Genomic DNA, 23360 nt, shown 5'->3' on the forward strand with positions numbered 1-23360 from the left:
AAGGATAATAAGCACGTGCAACTTTTCATAACGCAGTGACGAACCTCAGCGCGAGCATACACGAGTGGTATGTTATAACCACGACTGCCTATAACTCCGGCCAGCGTATCCTCTTGAAATGCAACAGAATGCGACCGCATGAAAGTATCAGACACGGCAATAACGTCAGCGCGATGTTTTTAAAAAGAGAAAGAAGGAGAAATACTTGCGGGCACGGGGGATGTTGAAGCACGGCAATAGTAATAATCACGTGGGATATTCAATGTGTTTAATCATATTTCTTAATCGATTCCTTTAGTTGAACGTCTGTACACTTTGCAAACTTTGTGACCACTCGAGTGCAACCTTGCGCTGATGGACTTTGTCCATGAAGGAGCTAGCGACAGCGACGCTACGGTAACGTAGAACCTCTCCCCTTGAGTTAATTAGAGTACTTAAGCTTGAAATATCCTAAGTGGTAATCACATCAAACTGGCGTTCTGGGGAAAAAATTAAATAAAAATAAATGCGAATGCGCGCTTTGTTTGCGTGCTCGTTCGCGATGCAGGAAGCTTAGATATCGAGGCACCTACAATCAAGTACTTAGCGTTATGGGCAAGTGATTTTGTAGCACCAGGGAGAGCTTTGGCCTTGACAGCAGAATGCAACGAACCCGAGGCATGGCTGCCGCGCACGCATGTTCAACGGGCCTAGCTTAATTTTGCGCGGATGGAGTCGACAGTTTGTCAGTTTTCTTAAACGCGTCCGAAGTCATCGCTTGCCACTTTTTTTTTCGCTAGGATTTCGAGTCTGGCAAGGGTGGAAGGTTGACACGTTCGTTCCCGCTCGCAGGTGCGGAGCGCGAACGTCAAGACCAACAAGTCGTCGACGTTGTATGGCACCGACTCCTACGTTGTCTCCGTGGTCAGCAGGTGAGAAAGCACGCGGCTTGCAAGTATACATTGCGCAGCCTATTTTGTGCGCTGAGAGAACGCCGTGGTGGCGGACACGCAGACGATGGGCACAAAGAATCAGGAAGCAGGAATCAGATGCTCTGGAACCTCCTTCTGTATTTTTTTTATTCGTGAAATAAACACTTATTGAGTGAAACTCTTTTGTGGGAGAACTGAGCCCACGGAACGAAGTACCACAACTCGGCTATGGCGATAGTGCTATTACGGTGGTCGATCGTCAAGTCAATTTACGTGGTCTACACTAGGATCCTGCGTGTACATAAGCTCCTCGATTATAAACAAGGGATACACTGGGATAGAGAATGAATAAAAAGTCTTGTTAGAACATGGCAGCTACGTAGGCAAAATGAATAGACTGAAACTGACTCAGCGCTTGATTATTTCTGTTATTATTATTTTTTCGCTACACCCCCCTTCAAGTCAGGTCAACGCACTTTTCAGGTCAACACACTGCCCAGTCCCACTCAAAAGCATCAATGCTTTGACAGACTGGCGAAATATTGTGTTTGTATATTATATGTTCTAATAAAGAAAAAAAGAAGAAAAGAAGGAGAGGTATTCATACGCAAGTAGTTTAGATTTTGGCGTCCACGTGTCAGTCTTGCCTTCCGACAGAATAATTGTCATTTAGATTGCGCTAAACACGCCTGCGAGCTCAATCGTGTGTGTAATCCAATGGTGGACGGCTGTCTTTTTTTTGCCAATAGCGGCATGGATGACAGCAGCGCGGCATCTTCGGGGCGTCACGCTTTGAAACTTGTTTTTTAGGGCGCTGTAGCGCTTCCCAAGAAAACTGCCGGCTATAGCGACAATTCCAAAATCAAATACAGGAATCGTGACCAACACCCAGTCCTACGCGACGAGCCCTTCTCGAGGCAAAAGAAAAACGCGATATTACAGCTTGCCGGCGGCAAAGGCAAAAGTTGAAAGAAGGTCCGCTGGTGTTCTCCACTACTCTTCCGCTACAGACAGCATCGTCCCCAAGCTGTAAGCTCGATAATGTTAGCATTTGCCGGGCTTAACTCTCGTTCTAGTTTACAAAATGTTATTTAGCCTTTCTGTTCTCAGAAAATTTCCTTGACTGATGTGTTATGTATTTGCTCCAGGAACTATCGCGGCGGCTTTCATGAGTGCTCATAAATATAGGCTAGATCATACGATTCCTCGTTCCTTAGCTATTGTCGGTTATTTCACACATTCTAACGGCACGCCATATGCTTAATTCGCTTTCTCGTAGCGCGTTTGACAACAGCAGATATTTCCCTTGTTCGCCAACCAAGAGATATTGGCTTCAATGGGAGGTACCAACTTGCCAGCACTGAGCCCTGCGAGTTATGGCTAAGAAAACAAAGTTATTTTCGCTCTCTAACTGTTGCTTATGTACGGGGCGATCATTTTTAAGTTTTGTGGAATTTTTAAAAATCGCCTGTGGCAGATAGCATAATTCTTGTCCTTGAGCTAGATTATTCAAGGAGGTGGACATTACTAGCACGAGAAATGGAAACATGTATTTAACTAATTACGAAAAAACACTAATTCTCATTACCTACGGCACATCTTGCAATTTACGAATTGTAGCCGGTGAGCTTGCAAGACGTATCCACTTGAAATGAATTTCCAGGGTGACACCAGTTTCGAGATATTATTTCCTAAAGTGTGGGACGAAATACATGGGCGTTCCAGTCACGTTTGTGCTTCAGTGCATACAAGAACGTTTCGTTAAAACTGTAAGTGGAACAGCAGTGCATTTTTACGGCGAGTTTGATGGTGCATGTCTCCAAACTGGCGTCAGTCTGGAAATTCATTCCAAGTGGATACGCTTTGAAAACTCACTGGCTACAATTCGTAAATCGCAATATGTGCCGTAAAGTAATTAATTAAGAAGTTCATTAGTGAAACTATGTTAATTAGTTGAATATGTGTTTCGATTTCTCGCGCTACTTAAGTCCGCCTCTTCGAATAATCCAGCACAAAGACAAGAATTATGCCATCTGCCGCAGGTGTTTTAAAACCTATATAAAACTTAAAAATGATCACCTTGTAGAATGGAATTCACTAATTCACGTTCGTTTGAACAAAACCACAAACTTACTAACCTTTGTCGCACCGGAGAGTGGGGTGGAGGTGTCATTATTGAAAACATCGATAGTTCTAATTGTCAAGCAAGCTAAGGAATTGCCACGTTACATGTTCTTCCAAGCTCAATCCTGTTTAACTTATGAGTATAACAAGGGGAACTTAGTTATTTATACATTGCTTAGTGGCTATGGTGTTAGGCGGCTAAGGACGAGGTCGCGGGATCGAATCCCGGCGACGGCGGCCGCATTTAGATGGGGACGAAATGCGAAAACACTCGTGTACTTAGATTTAGGTGCAGTTAAAGAACCCCAGGTGGTCAAAATTTTTGGAGTCCCCCACTACGGCGTGCCTACTAATCAGATCGTGGTTTTGGAACGTAAAACCCCATATTTATTTTTCAAAAGCCTAAAGGTGGCTTCTCCTCTCATTATATGACTACGTGGCAAAGCATGCTCTGCCGGAGACTATGCTCCCTCTTGGCTTGAAATTGGACTGGTTAAACTGTGCAAATGAAATTACACCGATTAAACGTACTGCTTGCCAACCACTTTAATGAACATAGCCCTTTTATTAAACCAACTTAATTTATTAAATTGGTTTATTACTATTGGTTTACTGATGGGTTCATCATTGTGTCGAGCATGCAGTCCAATACCATGTATTCAATTCGGATCGTCTGCACTGGCTCGAGTCCGAAGATAAGCGGGATTAAATAGCTTCAGTTTGATCATGCGCGCCCGCTCATGCGCATGTGTTCATGCTTTCTGTTGCGCTGTAACAAGAAATTTTCTGCAGAGGCCTGCAAAAATTTGAGCACTTGGTATGAAGGTATACTTTTATTAACATGCAGGACAAAACTTGAGCTTTGACGTGCCCCCGATGCACGGGACCCGGTCGTTTTTGCATTTCGGCTCCATCGAAATGCGGCCGCCGCGGCCGGGATTTGATCCCGCGATCTCGTGCTTAGCAGCGCAACACCATAGCCACTACGGCGGGTAGGTCAAGTTAATAGGTGATTCGGCCAAATTTACAAAGCTCTTAAGTTTCCCGATCCAAAATTGCTACTGGGATAAGTTACGTTCTCGTAGAATAGGTTCGAGATCATCTTGAGGAAGAGCTACAGTAATATGTAACAACATACCAAATCTGTGACGAAAACGAGCATGCCCGGGATGATTCAAAATAAGCTACGAAGACGAAAAGGGGCGACCGCACAAATTAGCACCATCGACGCTTCTGCTTCCGCACGAAAGCATTGCTTGAGGCTGTCGTGTGGGAACCCACCGCGTCATTACTGCTTGTAGTTGCTGTAATTGTGATCATCGCTTACGGTCATACGTAGACACTGCGGCATCGCAGGGAAAATGGCACGTGCTGCAGCCCACCCCGGAGAGCAGCTTCTTGAAGTACAATAACGGTTGTTCGCTTTCGGTCGCAAATCGGCCATACTCATATCGCTTATCGAATGAATTTCTATTTCAACGGCGTCCGAGTGTAGCATGTTTCTTGTGCTGGCGCTTTCACGCATAATGAACTCAACCGTTTCACAAAAAACGCTGTCGCCGTCTCTCATTCGATGCAGATTTGAGAACATTACAGCTCGGCGCTTCAAATATGTAGAAAGATCGCATGTGAGACGAGCGTGTAACCATCACCGTCACCTGAAAAAAGTAAGCGAAAACATTGATAGTTGTTTACGCATCGGACACAGTTCAGCATTTTTCGGCAGGTGTTACTTCGTACTATTTATGTGAGAGGTAGCTCAGATTGTGGCAATGCAGGTTGCGTCGCATGCACAATGTTGCGACATACAACGTTGAACTTACGCACGTACGTTCAGTTCAATACGAACGCTTTTACGTAAAGCGATTACAGTGAGTACTCTGTGAGAGAAAATGCGCCATGATTAAGTTGTCCAACTAAGTACAAGTATACCAATAAATTTAATCGCTGAGCCTTTAATTTCTTACACTGAAAGTGTGACAAAAAACAAACGAAAACGTTAGTGCATCTAAATAAAAATGAGTTAAATTTGTTTCACATTTACGCATGTAAAGGAGTGCATGGCTAATGTGGCACTCTTGTTCTCCTTTCCACAGTATCTCGGGCAAAGGTATCCTCTCTGGACATGCTGACGGTAGCGTGGTGCGGTACTTCCTCACTGATGACGACAGTGGTGAGGTTCAGGTGAAGTAGCGCTTCATGTTTACCATTAGGATTGTTTGAAACCAAGCTTCATTCCTTTGCTGGTTTGCGCGTTCAATGTTAAGGGTACTTTCATTTCCACGAACGCATCCTGGCGCTTACGGGACTCGCGGTCACAGCGACGTCAAGCTGAGCGTGTGCATATAATGAACATGTTGTTTTGTAATGCTACACAGGAGCAAAACATTAAGGCAATATTAAAACTCTTTGCGAGCGTTTTCTGCTGACTAATAACGACGTATGATGTCAAGTATAGCGTTCTTTATTTTTCTCTGACTGACACAATCACTTCTTCCTTTCTCTTCCTGTCCGCCCGTCCGCCCACTCGTTTGCACGCACGCGCTCTTGTACATTTACTTTATTTATTTATTTATTTATTTATTTATTTAGTTAGTTAGTTAGTTAGTTAGTTAGTTAGTTAGTTAGTTAGTTAGTTAGTTAGTTAGTTAGTTAGTTAGTTAGTTAACAGTAAATCTCGTTTTAAATTAGCCTCCTGAGCTCATTGCTCAGTGAGCACGCTTTTCTCGACGGCACCACAGTCTCGCACTTTGGAGAAAACGCGTGAGTAATTAACCTGTCGGAAAACCACGATAACAATGGCGTTCACGGACAACGTCGAAAGGCGCGCGCATCCCAAATTTTGAAGTCAGGTGCCATATCAATTTGTAGTGAGCACTGAGGTGGAATGGCGCTGCCGGCAACATTTCCGGGCAACGTCAGCAGCAGTTCCACCATGCTCATGATGCGACGAATGAGGTGTGTCAAAAGGAGGAAATGAGGCTTCCTGTTTATTTCAGCGCGTATCAAAACGTGCTTCAAGGCTATTTTGGGGGGCTGGTTGGTAAGAATCAGTGTTTTGGCTCCGACCCGGCGCCTTTTACTGTGCGAGATTGCTCTCCACTCCTTGTGCATATATTATAAATGTAAGCGGTCTGCACTACTTCTGCCAAGAAAGAAACATGGACTAAAGTTCAGCGATGAAGTCACTACGCGACGGATGAAGGTATATTTTTATTAACATGCAGGACAAAACTTGAGCTTTCTTTTTATAACAGTGGCCAGGCATGGGCTTCTGTTTCCTGCCGTTGGTTCCACGTGCGAACTTGCGGGAACAAGTAACGATAACTGCTAGGTTCCTATATATACACGCATGGTGTACTAAAGCTAGCCACCCACATCAGATTCTTCAGCCCACATCGGAGAAAAAAGAAAGAGATGGGGGAGGGGGAGAGGAGGCTTAGACTGTCAGCCTCCGTGCTTTTCTTGTGTTACAACGCATATCCTAAAATTTCAGAATGAAACGAATGGCCGAGTGTTCAAAGATATAGCTCGACATGACTACAATGACTACAAGAAGGCTGTCCCAAGCGTTCTAAAGACGATAAAAGGGGTGATTTGGCTTAGTGCAGAGATTTGGCAGTGTGAAAAACGCGGATCGCACTATATTCCTTTCTGCGCTTCAGCGTCAGAATCACGACGTCGGAAGAGCGTACAAACGAAGAACAGGGAACGAAAATAGCTTTGCACATTTAGCTACAACGCGAGCGTAAAAGATGGAGCACTGAACAAAGAACGCAAGCGTTTTGCTTCATTTTCTTCTATGTTTCGTCTTTTGTGTTTGCACTTTAGTGCTGATCTATACCGTCTCGCCCAACTTGCTACGGAAGTATAGTTTTGGTCGCGACTTCAAAGTGACCTGTTGTCAATTCGCTGTGCGCTGAGAAGTAAAATAAAGAGCTCTGACAGGCAGAATCGCTCGGCTTCGATCGTAATCTTTGGAATGCAGCCAGTGATTTTATCGTTGCAGGAAAGCAGCTTGAAAGAACGTTCGATTTTCCGCACTGAATAAAAGAACGCTTAATTCAAATTCTATGGGGTTTGTGAGTTTATTTATTTATTATTTATTTACAGTACCCTCAGGGCCCAGCAGGGTGTTACAGAGGGGGTGGGTACAATAACAGAAAAAAAATAAAACACGTTCAAACAATTATTAGTATTGCCTCATTATTGTTACTTATTGCAAAAATGTATTTGTCGTTTCATGTTTATATGTTTTATCTTCTTATTTGTTTATTGCTATTATTATTTTCCTTTCTTAGCTGGCTATCTCCGTGTTGCACCCAACGTTAATTTGGCCTTCCACAACGGAATCCGTAGATATGCCGTGCAATTACACTGTAAACGAGGCTCGATGCATTCCCATCTCATTCAGCATAGTACTGAGAACGAACGGGTAAACGAATTACTGTGAAAACATGCACGTACTTGCTCGTCTTCCGGCGGTGTCACAGGGCAAAGTGCTGACACACCCGTGCCCGCCGTACGCGCTCTGCTGGACGGAGCAGTCCATCTTGGCGGCCGGCTGCGACAAGCGCATCGTGTTCTACGCTCCACGCGAAGGGCGCGTGCAGCAGCAGTTCGACTACAGCCGGCAGCCGGACGAGCACGAGTTCGCCGCGGCGGCCTGCAGTCCCGGAGGACATGCCCTGGCCGTCGGCAGCTACGACAGGTGCGAGCTGTTCTCCGTCCCGACCTGGTACGCCGGTCGGGCCTCCGGCTGTTTGACTCCGGCGAGGCTGAGTCAAACATAGTGGCTCACCCTCGGAGTGAGCCGGGGGGGGGGGGGGGCGTTTCGCTTCGGCCGCGGCTGTGCATGGCGCGGCCACGCGGTCCCTATCTTGAAAGCGATCTGCGATGGGTGCAGAGTCCACCGCGCCGGGGCCTGATAGCCTCATGTGCGCCGTGTTCGTATTTGCTGAGAGGCAGCACGAAGGCCAATTCACTCGCTGGTGCTGTCGCTCTTCCTAAAGCCAGCGTTTGGCAGCGAGTGTCCGCGGTCGTCGAGTGAGATGTGTTTATGTTTGCATGCGCGCGAGTGGCACCATGCTTGTTGATTTAGTTAACAAGGAAACGTTCACAAGTTAATACGTCCGATAAAACTACTATCCTTACTTCATGCAGCTGTAATTTGCTACCGCAATCGATGCTTCACCTTTCGGGCGAAACTGTGACTTTTTTCGATTTAGTTGTTGTTACTCTGTATGGCTAGAAATTCACCATGGACAAGTAAAATAAGAATCATTAAAAAATAGCATTTTATATAGTAAGAAAGCGCACTAAACAAAAAAAAAATAATAATATGCGGATCCCACGCACTGGGCGAATCGATGTAAGCGAAGCTTTCAGTGCTGTTTGTGCTGATTGGCGAAAATTGGCGCTGATGTTTGCGTGGAATGTTTAAGCTCTTCAGCGTTTAGTACAGTACGAGAGTGGCTAGTTCATGTTAAACTTTACCCTGCGCACACCACGTGCGTTTGTCTACGTAGTACACAGGACACACAGTGCGACGGGTCTGCTGAGGCGTTGTCGTGTGCCATTGTTCATAGCCGACGAGAAGGTTAGCACTGTCATTACCTCACGCGGCGCATCGCATCGTGGCAGGGGTGTTAAACTTTAATTAAATTACGGGAATTGTCATGCCAAACTCCCAATCCTATTATAAGGCATGTGATAATGGGGAACTCCGGATTAATTTTGACCACCTGGGATTCCTCAATGTGCGCCGAAATTTAACTACAGGAGCGTTTTAGCAGTTCGTCCCCTTCGAAATGCGGCTGCCGTTGTCGGGATCGAGCCCGCGACCTCGAGCAAAGCCACAGTCACAAAGCTACCGCGGCGGGTAAAGAAGTGTTGATTTATTTATTGATTGATTATGGGTTTATCGCAATATATGTGATAGGAGGCGAATAGAATAGCCATTCAAGGATGGCTTGGAGGAGTCCTTCGCCCCTGTACTGGCAGAGACAGCAGCGGAGGCACAATCATTTTGTTTACATTGTCGTGCAGTTTGACAAAACCATCAAATTAAACACAAGATTGTCATACACTTAGGTAAAACCATCAAATTAAACACATCGCTAGTTACTGCGCTACACAGAGCGTCACTTCATTTCGCATCATATATCAGCACAACTCTTCTACGCATTGTAATTGTGACATTTAAGAATATGATTAAATACAAATCAAAGACCGCTGTAGAGGTCAATTTTAAGCTAGAAACAACGCGTACAAGACAATTTTACTACGCGAATATAATTTTTTTTATTATAACCATTTAGTAAGTGCGGAAGTTTATTGTGAAGTATTTGCTGACCATAATCAGTGCGACAATACGGAACATTCTATGTTTCTGTTGTTCTCGTGTTATATGATACCTATTTCGGATGGACGAGGAAAAAGGGGGTTAACCGAGGGGCCCGATTTTTATTAGTCATATCATGAGAAGCCAACAAACACTGACACCAAGGACAACATAGGGGAATTTACTTGTTCTTAATAAATGAAAATAAAGAAACGATAAATTAATGGAAATTAAAGTGGATGTAAAAACAGCTTGCCGCTGGTGGGAACCGAACCCACAACCTTCGCATTTCGCGTGCGATGCTCTACCAATTGAGCTACGGCGGCGCCGTTTTCCCATCCACGTTCTTGGGTAATTATGTGTCCTAGTAGAACCCTGGGAGTGTTAGCCAGCGCCACCACTCACAGAGCTTGGCGGCGGGCGTGGAACGTCCTTTTCGCCGCAGGCGTCACGAGAACGTGATTTTTTTTAGTGAAGGCAACAGGTCTATAAACCCACATATGCTACCTGAATGCATCAATGTTGCCGGATTCTAGACCCATTCGAGGATTCGAGGCTAGCTGTTTTTTACTCAAAGGCTTGCGTAAAATCAACAAAACTTCCAAGAACAAACTGTTTGTTCGCGGATTTAATTGATGGGTGGCCGCTTCTGTATATATATATATATATATATATATATATATAGTCGTGTAGACGCTAAATTTGCATGCACGGTGTTTATTTTTCAGAAATAGTAGGAACGTGCCGTACCGTACCTTGAATTTAAATTTATCCAGGTTGTCCGCAACTGCTGCCGTGTCTAGTTTCCTTACCTTACGTCACCTTACGTCGCCTCCTGAGATTGGAGCGTTCTTACACAACAGCGAAATGTTGAAAACTGGGAGCTAGTACAAGCACATGATCTAAACGGTCGTCGTTAACTCTGTATGTATGACAAATCTGAGTAATATTTTAACGGAACACCCGCCATGGATAATTTTTTTCCACAATATGAACAATTACGGGGCGTTGCGACACCCTTGTTCGCCCCTTCTTGCTATCTCGGTCGTTAGCAAGCTCTCGTGGATAAGTTCGCGCTGCAGGACGTCGATATTTTTGCGTCATTCATAATAGAGAATCTCGGTGGCAGGTTCTGTTGAGCGGACGAGTGTTCGCCACAGTTGCATCTGCGAAAAAGAATCTAAAAAAAAGCGCAACGTAATTGCGAATGAAGGCTTCACAATTCTTCTTTTTTTAGTCTTGAGATATCTGAGCTCATTTTTAAGCTTCTCGTAATCTTTTTGCGCAAGCCGCCTGTTTCTTGACCGTTCTTTACATTACGCATCGCTCCGTACCGGTCATCGTTGTCTTTATTGGCCGCCTTGGCTCCTTGTGCCGCGAGCACGCAGGAATAAAGATAACTGCTTTTCTGCCCCCCTGTATTCGGCCTGGTCGGTTCTCCGTGCTTCGCTCGCCCGTGCACGCGTTGTTATAGCGGAGAACGACTGGCTGAATATTGCGAGCGTTGCATGAGCTGCACCTTGGCGCAGTCCAACGTGGTTGAAGCGACGAGCGAAAAAACAAATGGGGGGGGGGGGGTGCGAATTCACAAGGCGCAACCGTCGTCGGCGAGAGGTGTTGCACGGCCCCCTGTGAAAGCAGTCCGGCCGTATCACACGGAGCTTGGATTGTACCGGCTGTTTTTATTTTTATCCTAATAATGAACGACTCACTCGTATTTATGCGTTTCCGTATAGAAAGTGGCATCGGTGAGGTCAGTATATATTACGAAGCGACAAGGACATCTCAAGCCAACTCTGCATGTTCAGAGCCGTGCACTACACGTGTCATACTTACGGTGGCTAATTCGTCATCTAGTGGACACCTGCAGTTGCTTTCGCTTTTACGTCGTGCAAAATTCAACGAGCCCTTTACCTCCGCTAGTCCGGTTCGTATAGTCATCCACAGGGGAAAAGACAACCGAGCGCTACAGCAGAGAGGCCCGTATAGGTTGGCTGGGCGATGAGGATCAGAGAGAGGGAGGGGGGCCCGCACCGGCTGCCGCGATGATAGGGGCAGACACGCTCACTGGTTACAGTTTTATGGGTGGCATAAGAAAGGCTGGGAGCGGGTGCCCGTCGCGGCGCCACCCTGACTGCCTCGGTCGATGTGATGCCACAAGTGCAATGGCACGCTAGCTTATGCTCTCATCGAGGGAAAGCGACATTCACTGTAGTTATGACGCCACGCGGCAAGTTCGTCGCGGCTGTGGTGCAAACAGCAAGTTCCCACGACAACTGCGGCGACCGCGCCATGGTACGCAGACTCACCGGAAACTTCTCACAGCGGCTTCGCACGTGACCGATGGCAGCGCGGCACAAGCGTTCGGTGTGCATGATCTGGCGGCATGCTGACGCGTGACTAGCGGTCACGCCGGCCCCGGTTGATGGTGGCGCTCATTGGCGACAGACAATGCTTTATGCCATCTGGGGCCTGTAGTATAGAGGTGGGCGAACAGCAACTTTTTTCCTATACGAATAGTAAGTATCGAATATCGAATCGAATGTCGAACACTCAAATGCCGACGAATATATGCACTGCAGGAATATTTATTTTGGTACGATTAGTTACCACACCTGTACTTACTAGCGCAAAAAGGACAGGTAACTGTCTGGGACAAAGGATCGGTTTTATACAAAAGGTCACTAATAGTCATTAAGAAAACTACTCGAATAGCCTCAGAGACATGTGTCTTATTTGTGATTGTGCCTTGGCGCTATAATATGTCGTTGAGCCTCTCAGCATATTTGTAGCCAGGTTGCAAACAAACTTTCCAAGAATTTGTGGCTGCCTTACGACTAGCTTTCAAAAAACGTTAAATAAATGGTTGCCGAAAAAAAGATCAAATGTTGTGCAAAGAGAACAAAAGAAACTGAAATACTCGTGGCGTTAACGCATGTAAACGAGCCCATTGCAAGGACCTCTGGCTGTAGCGTTACAGTTAGTAACTGGGCTTACAAAAACATAAATGACAGACTACAAGCAAAAATTACAGATTGCCATGTAAGGTTCCGCCGCGAAACCAAGAAAATAAAGCTTGCATATACCATTTTGTTTCTGCATTGTTTAAGAAAGTTTACCGTTGTTACACTTCTGATTTTTCGAGATGCTTTGCTTAGCAGACGGAGAACATTACCAAGATTTGAACAGTAGGCTATTTCGAAATATTGTGTTAGTTTTGAGTATTCGAAACTATCGAATAGTCCCTTTTTGAATACGTATCAAATATTACGCAAGAACTATTCGTATTCGAAACTTCGAATATTCGCCCATCCCTAAAGAAAAGAACATTTCTCGACTGCGTTGCAGTGTTTAGTAAGGATCACGCTACTGCATCGTCATGAGGAGCCATCTGGTAGCGTTAAAGGCTTGATCTCTCTTTTTTACTTTCTCTGCAAATGCAAACATGGCATTAGGTACACCGTGGGAGCATAAGACAAACGTACGAAAACATTCTATACGGGGGGATCATTTCTAAGTTTTACGTTTTAGTTTTCGTTTCTTTAAAAAAATAAACGACTATTGCAGACAACATAATCCTACTCCTCGAGCTGGATTATTCAGAGAGCGGACATTACTTGCACAAGAAATTAAAAAAAACATATTCAATTAATTAGCAAAAATTCGCGAATGAACTTATTAATTATGTACTTTGTGGCACATATTGCAATATAAGAATTGTAGCCGGTGAGTTTGCAAGGCGTATCCATTTGCAATGAATATCCAGAATGACATCAGTTTGGTGATATGCGCCATCAAACTCACCGTAAAAAATTCACTTTTGTTTCACTTACTTATTTTTTAACAGAACGCTCTTTTATGCATTAAGGCACAAAAGTAACGGGAACTCCCATGTGTCTTGTTTCACACTTTGGGAATAAATGTCTCGAAACTAGTGTCATCCTAGAAATTCCTTTCAAGTGGATACGTCTTGCAATCTCACCGGCTACAATTTATGAATTGCAATATGTGCAGTAAAGTAATGAATTACGAAGTTAATTAGTACTTTCTTGTTAATTAGCTGTGTATGTGTTTTGATTTCTCGTGCTAGTACTGTCTGCCTCTTCAAATGATCCAGCTCAAGGGATAATAATGCTATTTGCTACAGGCGATCTTTAAAAACTCCGTAAAACTTAAGAATGATCACCCTTCATATGCCGAGGCCAGCGGCATGAAGCTAACCTCAGAGAAACGTTGAGAGCTCATTAAGGACATCATTTAAAAATAACCAGTGCACATTTCGAAAGCAAGACGCGCACAGCAAAGTTTAAATAGTGCGGACGTTCATCGGCTACAGTCAGTACATCTACAAGGAACGCCTCTACAGTGAAATGACCTGTATAATGAATGAATAATTCCGTCTCGGTTCTATTGTGAGGTGTACGGTGCGCGACCGTTACAACGAAGTGGCCTGTATAACGAATCCATTTGGAGGCTCCAAGCACTTCGTTATTCAGGCGTTCGACTGTATGCCTTTTTCGAAATTGAAAACGCACGCTTATAGAAGGAATTATTCACAAGTACCGAAAAATGTATAACGCTCTTTTAAATTTGCTTTCAAGAGAAATTTTTAACGCTTGCGCTTCTGTTGTTAGTCATTAACTATGGCTACGAAGAAAGTGGACATGCTATCATTGAAAACAACGAGCGTGAACTGTTTCTAACTGAGAGTGATTTACACTCCTGCTAAACAGAAGTGTTTAAATGTTTGTTTGGCTATTAACTAATAACAGTGACAATAACAGCAGACTTAGTAACATAGCCGCCTCCATGCGGCTTCACAGGGTCCGGGTGTTCACATGGAGCAGCAACAAACGAGCCTGGGATGAGGCGAAGCCCAAGGAGCTGCAGAACGCCTACACCATATCCAGCCTCGCCTGGAAGCGAGACGGATCGAGGCTCGCAGTGGTACGAACATTGCGTCAGTTTGCGTCAGAGTAGTTAGTCCGCGTGCCGCATTGCACCATCGGCGTCTGCGTGTATGTCTTTTCTTTCCTTGTACTTCCCCGACGAATGGAAAGGATGAATAAATGCATGAACGATCGCAGGTAACCAGTCGCCCAGCTACAGTGACAAGGGCAAGAAGTTTCCCTTCTTGAAACTGAAAAATGTGCCAAGGATAAAGATGCCAATAACTGTACAATACTATCCGAAGGCATACATGCATACAACTTCAGTAAAAAAAAAATTTTTTTGTCGATGAACTTTTCTGAAGTACGCACTGTTCATGGCAGCACGTCGGCGCGGAGTATCTTCAGTGCGCGCGAGATGTTTTGGGCCCCTTACGAGCATGTACTAATTCTTCTGCCCGACGAGCACTCGTAGACACGCGGTCTTATTCAGATATTTATTTACTCAACCTTGCGGACGTAGAAGCCTCTTTGTTTAGCGAGCAATAATTTGGTAGGTGCCATTATTACTCAGTGCTTCGCATCATCAGTGCCGTAGAGCATGCGGTTTTGGCCTGGTCAAGTCTGAAACAGAGCAAGCACCATTTGTAAGGTTTTCACAGCCATCTATCTGCTTCTCGCCTTGATGTCGTCAAGCGGCGGTAGTCCTCGTTTTCCGCGTGCCTGGGCTCAGCATGAACTTAGGAATTCGGTAACCGTTGTTAATGCACCCAAGATGTGAAATTCTCTTGTCGAATGTGGGACATAAACGCGACATTGCGCGCTGTGGGGTTCCTCAGCTGTTTGCGGAACTATCAATGCGGATACCACGTCGCTTTCGCATTCTTTAGTGTTGTCAAGTCTTGAAACCTGTCACTCGCAGGGAACGCTGTGCGGCGCCATTCTGAGCTACGATTGCAGCCTGCGCAAGACACTGTACAACAACAAATTTGAGATCACCTTTGTGGGGCCGAGTCAGGTTAGTCAACGCTTCTTATGCACTACGAACTTTCTGACCAGCGCTTTAATCGAAAACATTATGTTCCGAGGAACATGATGGCTATTCTTTCTTTCATTTGCGGATCTTCAAGATTTTTTGTGAAGAAGGCACATTATGCATGCAGAGCAGCACGAGTGAAGTGTCTGCCCTTTGAGATAACTATACGCTCAGAAAGTACGAAAGGTAGTTGTGCAAAGTGCGATGTCCTTGGTGCAAGGCTGAGATGCTACATACCCCACGTAGTCACTTAACCATGATGTGGTGGTAGTCACTAACCAAGTATTACATTAGCGATGCACGTCCCACGAAGCCAACTTCCAGGTTCAGCAAAAGGACAGTGAATTAGCACTCAGTGCTGAAAACAAGGAGCCACGAGCATACCTATGCGCTTCTTCACCATATGGTTTCCACTTGCAGCTACGATAAGTGCGCTTTAGAATTTGATACTTGTGATATTTGCTAGCGTGACTTCCGATGTTGAATTATATAGCAAGTTAGATTACCATACAACAGTGGAGGTTGCTGTTTGCTTTATTATATTTTATTCTAAACTGCGCTCTAAACTCCATTATGCATCGTGGGTTCGCTGCACAGGCCCTGATAGTGAACCTGGCGACGAAGACGAAGAGCACGCTCAAGTCCCAGTACGGCCACGAGATACAGGATATAAAAATCCTGGGCAGGGACCGCTACCTGGTGGCATACACAGCTGCCACGCTGTTGCTCGGCGATTTGCTCCAGGACAAGTTCTGCGAGGCGAGGGCAGACTAAGGGCCACCTTGGTCACTCTTTTGCATTCCCCGCGGGTGTCTGTGATTCGCTTTCATTCTTGTTTTCTCATTGTAGGTCTTCTGGGAAGGGACTTCGAGGAACGAAAAGTTCTACTTCGAAACAGAAAATGTGCGTGAAAAACTTCGATTTGCATGTGTCCAACGTGCACACACGATGCTATGAAGGCAGGTCGTTAAATGTCACACCGGAAACTTCCCGGGACGAATACCTCTTTAACCACTCTTACGAATGCCCGAAAGTAGCAAAAGTTTATATACTACGCATGCTGTCGACAGAAATCGCTTGAACTAGAGGGCTGAACTCTCTGATGGAGTATTGTCCTTTCAAAACTTTTTTTTTTTGTCATAGGTGTGCATGATTTTCAACGCTGGTGAACTGTCCCTGGTAGAATATGGCCACAACGAGATCCTTGGTTCGGTGCGCACAGAATTCATGAACCCTCATTTGCTAAGGTGTGTTGCCTGACGAGAAAAAACTGTGGCGCTTATTTCAACGTCACATTTAATAATCGAACATTTCACACGGTGGTTTGTATTGTCTAACGAGTCTCCGTATGTCTTCTTCTTTTCTCAAGCGTGCGTCTCAACGAACGAAGGCGCCCTGGGGCACCGGACAACAAGAAGCTAGCCTACTTAATCGACTTGAAAACAATATTTGTTGGTAAGGACGTGCTTCCAATAAGTTTATGCACGCATGCCTCGGGCCAATGAATGTTATTGCGCAGCTTTGCTCATGTTTGTACGCGACAAGAAAACGAGCTTTAAAAATACTGAAGTTGCCGAAGAACGAGGGTTTCCGCTAAAGTTAGTTTCTAACCTCTATTGTGCACCTGAGATACGCACAGAAATGAAACAAACATCGATCCGTTATAGGACGTGAATTACAGCAAACTCGGCTGATGCCACCACACTGTGCCGGCTTCATGTGGGGCGCATACACTGCAGACAAGCTTATGCGTATTTAGGCAGCGCAGATCAACTGGTTTTAGCGTTTGCAGATTTTCAGGCAACGTCAGTGGTATACGCCTAAAGCAATTCAGATACGCGCACAGATACGTGGCATACTGAGTTCTCCCTACGCAGTTGTCAAGAGCATGAAGCCAGGGCCGAGCTATAACAGCAGTCTCACTGCTGACCCGCACACGCAACACTGTGTAAAAGTGCAGAATAAAACAAGACAAAGAGGGTACTCAGGGAAGTTTATTTTTATTATTCTTTAGGTAACTATGAATATATCATCCTTGGTTTATGTGGCCTAATTCCCTTAGAGACAAACGAATAGTAGCAATACTGAGCGGCTTATCAACTACTCATTTTACGTCTCTTGTTTTCTTTTTCTTTCTTCAATATTAAAATGATAGTGAACGAACTGGGGTTACATTTCTTGGGCCTGAGGCCCAGCATGACGATGCATTATATCACAGCAACGCTTCTGTCAGGGCTATCTTCATGCGTTGATTTGATCACGTAGTGCTTTCCTCTGCGGCATGAGTGACACTTAAAATGGTGTAATTATAACTTAGCCAGTAGCTGTAGCTAAGTTTGGGAGTAAATATATTTCGTCTGTTCGCGGTGCCGTGTGCAGCTTAATAAGAAGCTTCCAGTGATGCACACTTTCGCAGCACGGAATGCGCAGACGGCTGAAATTTCAGCTGCTTGTTGCAGAGGGACCCGAAAAAAAATATGCATATTCTTTCGGCTTATATTTGGGCCAGCTTGCATACGAGGTGGCATGAATTGGCTGCCCGCGACTGGTGTATATCTGCAGTGGACCTGGTGACGGGTATGACGCTGGCACAGGTGCCGCACGACTCCAAGATCGACTGGCTCGAGTTGAACGAGACTGGTCAGAAGCTGCTGTTTCGCGACAGACGCCAACGGGTGGGTGCATTAGGTCCTCTGCCACGTAGCCACGGTGTTTGCCCAATATGCATGACTCCGAACAGTGTGCTCAGAGGAGCAGAACAAGTCTCCGCGTTTGTGACATAATGGAAGAAACGCGAACTATGCAAGTGCATGTTGTTATCAACAGATGAACAGTCAAAACATGTTTACTTGCTACGCAGGCTACCATCAAATGAGGTGTAATGAAAATGAAGTCAGAGGCAATGCCTATCTTATCCGATATTTACGTTTCTATAATAATTTTGATCGAATTATACCCACAAAGAAGAAAAGACATAACACCACGAATTTTAACCGGCATTCTCTTAGAATAGCACATCTACGGGGGTTCTGTATCGCTGCCTGCGGCATTAAAATTCACGTGCGCCGCATCGGAGTCCCTTGATGTTCTGTCTGTTCTGTCTGGTTCTATCCGAGTCTGTTAAACGGCCCAATAACTGAGGTGTACAATGGTGATAATGTGTACACCATGCACGGACTTAAAAGGCTGGAAAAAGTTGTCACCACTTCTGAATCGTTAATAGCCAACACTGTAGCAGAGCCTTCGACTTTTTTGCCCCGTTTGCGTGGTTCTGGCTTATCTAAGTTGAATTCTTCAAAATTGTGAAGGAGTGTGGCAGCAAAACTTTAGGTATTCAGTGTCATATCGAGAGCACTAGCCGTAGCGCCAGTGATGTTTGTTTCTCAATGAGCCCAGCTCACTGCACGCCATTTTATATGGTTTGTTCTGACGTGCAGTTGTTGCTCACCTCCAAGAGGAATTTTAAAAAAAAATGTCAATTGTAGGACCTCCTTAGGACATCTTTTTGCTATATGAAATGACCGGGCGTGAATAGTAGAACAGCACGAAAAGCCGCAACTGACGCAACAGCAGAAGAATATAAGGCTCTGAAGCGAATTCCCTGCAGCATCAAGCGAATATCCTTCATAGGCAAAACTGTTGCGACAGTAACCGTAGTTTACCATCTGCCGGCGATTGCATCGTGGCGGTGACGATGCCTGTTTTAGGGCGCCCGTTCCTGCGATGAGCGTCGCGCGCCTCGTCCTCCCTTGGCGTAACCGAGTAGACGAGCACAGCGAACTATGAAAGAGCTAACGTAGAGCGCAGCGTTGGATGAAAAATGGCGAGAGCAATGAGAGCGCGAAGAGGAAAGTGGGAAAAGCCACCTTAAAGCACCACCAGATGGCTCTCACGTCCGCGATTCCGTGGGAGCGGCTGCACCGGCCGTGCGGGGGAAAGAAAAAGGAACCACACAGCTCGTCTTCGCGCATAGCGTTCGCCGCAAGCGTTCCCCGATAAAGATTACGGTTGCATAAGCTGCAGTTGCCGGCTCGCGGCAACTGCGTGGCCGGTCTATATATAGCGCCGCGCGTCGCTGCTCTGCCAGTCGGAGTGGTGATCAGTGCGATGCTCAATATATTGCGAAATGAAAACATGTATAGAGCTGCGCTCAAATTTCTCATTAGGGAGTATCGTAATCGTCGGTGAAGTTTTACCATGGCCTCTTCATCTTCCTAGATCGGCCTGCGCAATCATGTACAGCGCACGCACTTATTTTTCCTGCTTCCGTTGCAGCTCAGCCTGTTCGACATTGCATCTCAAGACAAGGTGACACTTCTCAATAATTGTACGTTTGTTCAGGTGAGTGCTGCTGCTACACTCTCTCTTGTTTGCCTGTTCGCCGTAGAGAGGGAGAATAAATTTTGACATTCTCAGACCGTAGTTGAAGGCTTTTGATAACATATTGCAGGCGGCCATCGCATGGGCAGTGTCCCGCTCAGCGAAGCTTGAGCTCGGGTGCTCCTACCTAAATGCATGTCAAAGGAGAATTCGTTTTTCTCGGCAACCACTGTACCAAATTTGACAACGCTTATTGTATTTGAAAGAAAAACTTAAAATCTAGGGACTGTTGGTTTCGAATTTTCGATTTATGTCGTCAATATTTTATTAAAAATTGTCAAAAATCAAAAATTTTCGGAAAACGAAACTATCAAGTTTACAACTCTCTAACTGAGCAAGGAAAAATGACATCAGAATTATGTGAATTGCATCTGATAGTTCATCTAAAGCGGACAAAATTGATATGTTACACTTGAATCTAAAAAAATATTAGTAATATGGAAGTACAGTCTTTGCAGAACCCTTCTACATAACGTAACAAATTCACGTAAGATAAAGTTGACGTACAGAATTTCTGCGCTTTGAATGATCTAACGGATGCCGTTTACAGAACTGCAATATCTGTTCTTGACGCAGAGCTATTATAAACTCCGTGCGTCTATTTTTTTGTTAGTCGCGAATTCTTTAAAACTTTCTGAAAGAAATTCAGACCCTAAATCGAAATTCGGCTTCAAATTGTCACTAGAATTCAACTTTCTCTTTCAAATGCAACAAATTTCATCAAAATTGGTCCAGGGGTTATCTCAGAAAAGCGCTTTTGCGTTTTACATGTATTTGAATAGGCCGCGTCGGAGTTGAGGCCGAGCTAAAGCTTCCTCTTAAGCGTGCTGAACTACAGAGCCCGAAGGAGAATGATGTATGTATGTGTAATCCACATTTGTAACCTTATTATTATGCACAATAAAGAACGCGCAAATTTAGCGCTCAGTGGGAAGAGTACGCCGAACGTTTAGGGAGGAGCATCAGTGCGGGATTCTTGGCGTCTCTGTAGAATAGTGCGCACAGCAGGCGAGCTCGAGCAGCCGCACGGGCGCAGTGACCGAGACACGCGTCTCGCAGTGGGTTCCGGACAGCGACGTGGTGGTGGCGCAAGGCCGCAACGTCCTGTATGTCTGGTACAACGTGGATGCTCCAGAGAGGACCACCAACATCCCCATCAAGGTGAAATTTTTTTAAAGGGGCTGGCAACCGCCTATAGAACGCGTTATGAGATGTTGGAGGGAATGAAAAAAAAAATGACTATGATTTATAGTGATAGAATCGTGCATGCTGTTCGAAACTTAAGTAAGAATTATAACTTTTGAATTGGCCCAGAAAGTTGCAGAAAAGGCTAAGCGGCGTGAACTCGCTGTGAAACCTTGGTACTGAAGATGTAGCATATGAGATTACTGTATTACCTAAGGCAGTTCTTACCAATTGCCGCACATTTATTGTTTAAAATCTCACTCTTTATATTGCATATGCGTTTGAGCTTTATTCTAGAGGTATTACGAAGCAAAAAAAAAAAAAGTTCGCGCTAACGAGCGGCGCTACCTTCGCGGCAACAAGTGGAGCGGCAGAGCCGTGGCGCCTCTCATGGCATGGCGGCGCGAGTGAGCGCTTTTGTACGCGCGCGAGTTTGCGAGTGAGTATACTACGAGTTCTGTGATCTCTCTGTGAGATGCAAAATGTCACTGACCAATTGTGGCGTAGATGGGCACAATGCAGCACTAATAATAGCACTACTGGCCTATCCTACCACTTAGCTTGGTTTGGCTGAAAAAAAAGAAAAAGAAAGCCTTGACTTGCGGATGACCAAAGCAGTTGGATAGGGAACCACGAAACAAGCTGCTATTGAATAGAAATAGTTGAACTCTTCAGAAAACATGAACCGCAAGAACATAGACTTGATAAACAAAATATTACTTTCTTATACAGCTAGAGCGGCACTTGTTGTCTGGTTCCCACCAATGTCAGCGTATAATCACTATCGAGCTTACATATCACTGTTTCCAGCATGGTTCCAGCGTACGACTACATCCTCGCTGCCGATCGAAAAATTCTGATAAAAAAAATGTTCCATAATGTTTTCCGCGTTACCACTCGGACACTCTTACCTCTTGCCATTGGACACTCTTACCAGTGCGCTTTCCGCTGCACTTAAAAAAAAAACGGATACTCAAAAAATTCGTTGTCAGTCCCTTTAACAGGTTCAATTTAGCCAGGTAATTGTAAAAACTGGATGCAATAAGCTTTTCTACAATTTTATTAACGAAGGAAAGGATAGCGAGAGGCCTATAATTAGTGACTTCAGTATTGCCGCCCATTTTGAAGACTGGGATAATCTGGTTGCTTTAGGTGGGCGTCGGGAAAAGTATTACATTATTAAAGCTGAAAAAAAAAGATTAATTTAATGATGTGGGTCAAAGTACTAGATATAATGCCAACTATATATTTGATGTAGCGCGCATGTATATTGCCGATACCAGGGCATGTGCATTTGAGATTAAAGGGCAACTTCGGTGATTTTTAGATGTCCATTGACCTTAATAAAATTTCGAATATACGTTATCTTTTATGCTCTGATGGTCTGTGACAAACGATATGACTGCAAGACATTCATTTTTTCTTAAAATGAATTTTAAAGATTGGTTGCGTGTTCCCTACTCATGCCCACGAGTGTACGACTCTTTACTGGCCACCCTGTGTTTGTGACGTCAGAGACTACACCGCCTCTTCGCCCAGAAACGACGAGGCTGCTCCTTTCTCTTCGAGACGGCGGCCGACAATCATCGTTTTGACAGTCATGATGACCGGTGATTCTCTTCGTCTTGCCGCAGCACAATGCGTTGAGCTTGGGGCTCGTCAGCTGCCTCGCGCGGTGGCTGCGGCTCAAAAGTAAACGGCGATCCGTCAGCGCTCATATCGCCGCTGAAATCGTCGCTGAAATCGCCGCTGCCTAGTTCGAGAGAGCTGGAAAAGCTCCCCGTGTCATCACAAGACATCGTCAGCTTCGCTTTATCGGCGCTAGCACCACGCGTTCTGCGTGCTTACAGCAGCGTAGGATCTGTCGTCCTTGACTCATCGTGACGTCACACGAAGCAGCTACCCGTTTCGGTTTCGGTACTTCGTTTATTGGTTATTTAAAGTTATTGATGAGTTTCTAAGCAAATTTAACCACCCTACCGGTGACAGGACTGTCAGTGCCACTTGAAAATGACAATATCCGCGAAAAAAAAAAAAACGCCGGAGTTGCCCTTTAAGAATCGCATTGTGCACTTGGACTGTTGTTGTTGGGTGAAAGAAGGAAAGCGACACGAGTCGAAGTTTACCACATAAGAAAGGGGTACGCGTGTGTTGAAGAGAAGCAAAGCTCACGTGCCTATTGTACCACAACCCCCCTTCTGGCTGCGACCCCGATTAGGGAGTTTTAAATTTTACGTACCTAAAGTTTGCGGACGCAAACCACCGGGCTTACAGAAGACCACAAAGTGCCGTTTGGGTATTTGCGTAGGCAAAGCCGCTTGCGTACACTACAGATACATTTCTAAATCTCCCTATTTGATGTAACAAAAGAAAGAAAGCTTGCCTTACGACCGCATTTTTCTTTTTTGGATTACACGAGTCTGTGGAGAGTAAGATTGGTTGACAAGAATGCCGAACCACTGCGAATAACCAAGAGCATCTTCCAGGAGCAG

At 45.1% G+C, this 23360-nt stretch overlaps 1 protein-coding gene across 1 annotated transcript in view; it reads left to right on the forward strand.

The window, feature by feature from the left end:
- The window catches only part of Oseg2 (intraflagellar transport protein Oseg2), an 85799-nt gene that overhangs the window by 18138 nt on the left and 44301 nt on the right, over window positions 1–23360 (forward strand). The window contains exons 5-16 of the mRNA XM_075691871.1: window positions 832–911; window positions 5132–5219; window positions 7529–7746; window positions 14202–14325; window positions 15190–15285; window positions 15901–16062; window positions 16153–16206; window positions 16447–16550; window positions 16673–16758; window positions 17866–17978; window positions 19579–19644; window positions 20743–20844. Coding sequence (XP_075547986.1) covers window positions 832–911; window positions 5132–5219; window positions 7529–7746; window positions 14202–14325; window positions 15190–15285; window positions 15901–16062; window positions 16153–16206; window positions 16447–16550; window positions 16673–16758; window positions 17866–17978; window positions 19579–19644; window positions 20743–20844 — 1293 coding nt within the window. The remainder of the gene's footprint in view (window positions 1–831; window positions 912–5131; window positions 5220–7528; window positions 7747–14201; window positions 14326–15189; window positions 15286–15900; window positions 16063–16152; window positions 16207–16446; window positions 16551–16672; window positions 16759–17865; window positions 17979–19578; window positions 19645–20742; window positions 20845–23360) is intronic.

This window comes from Dermacentor variabilis, chromosome 1, assembly GCF_050947875.1.
Source record: "Dermacentor variabilis isolate Ectoservices chromosome 1, ASM5094787v1, whole genome shotgun sequence".
Classification (NCBI taxonomy): Eukaryota; Metazoa; Arthropoda; class Arachnida; order Ixodida; family Ixodidae; genus Dermacentor; species Dermacentor variabilis.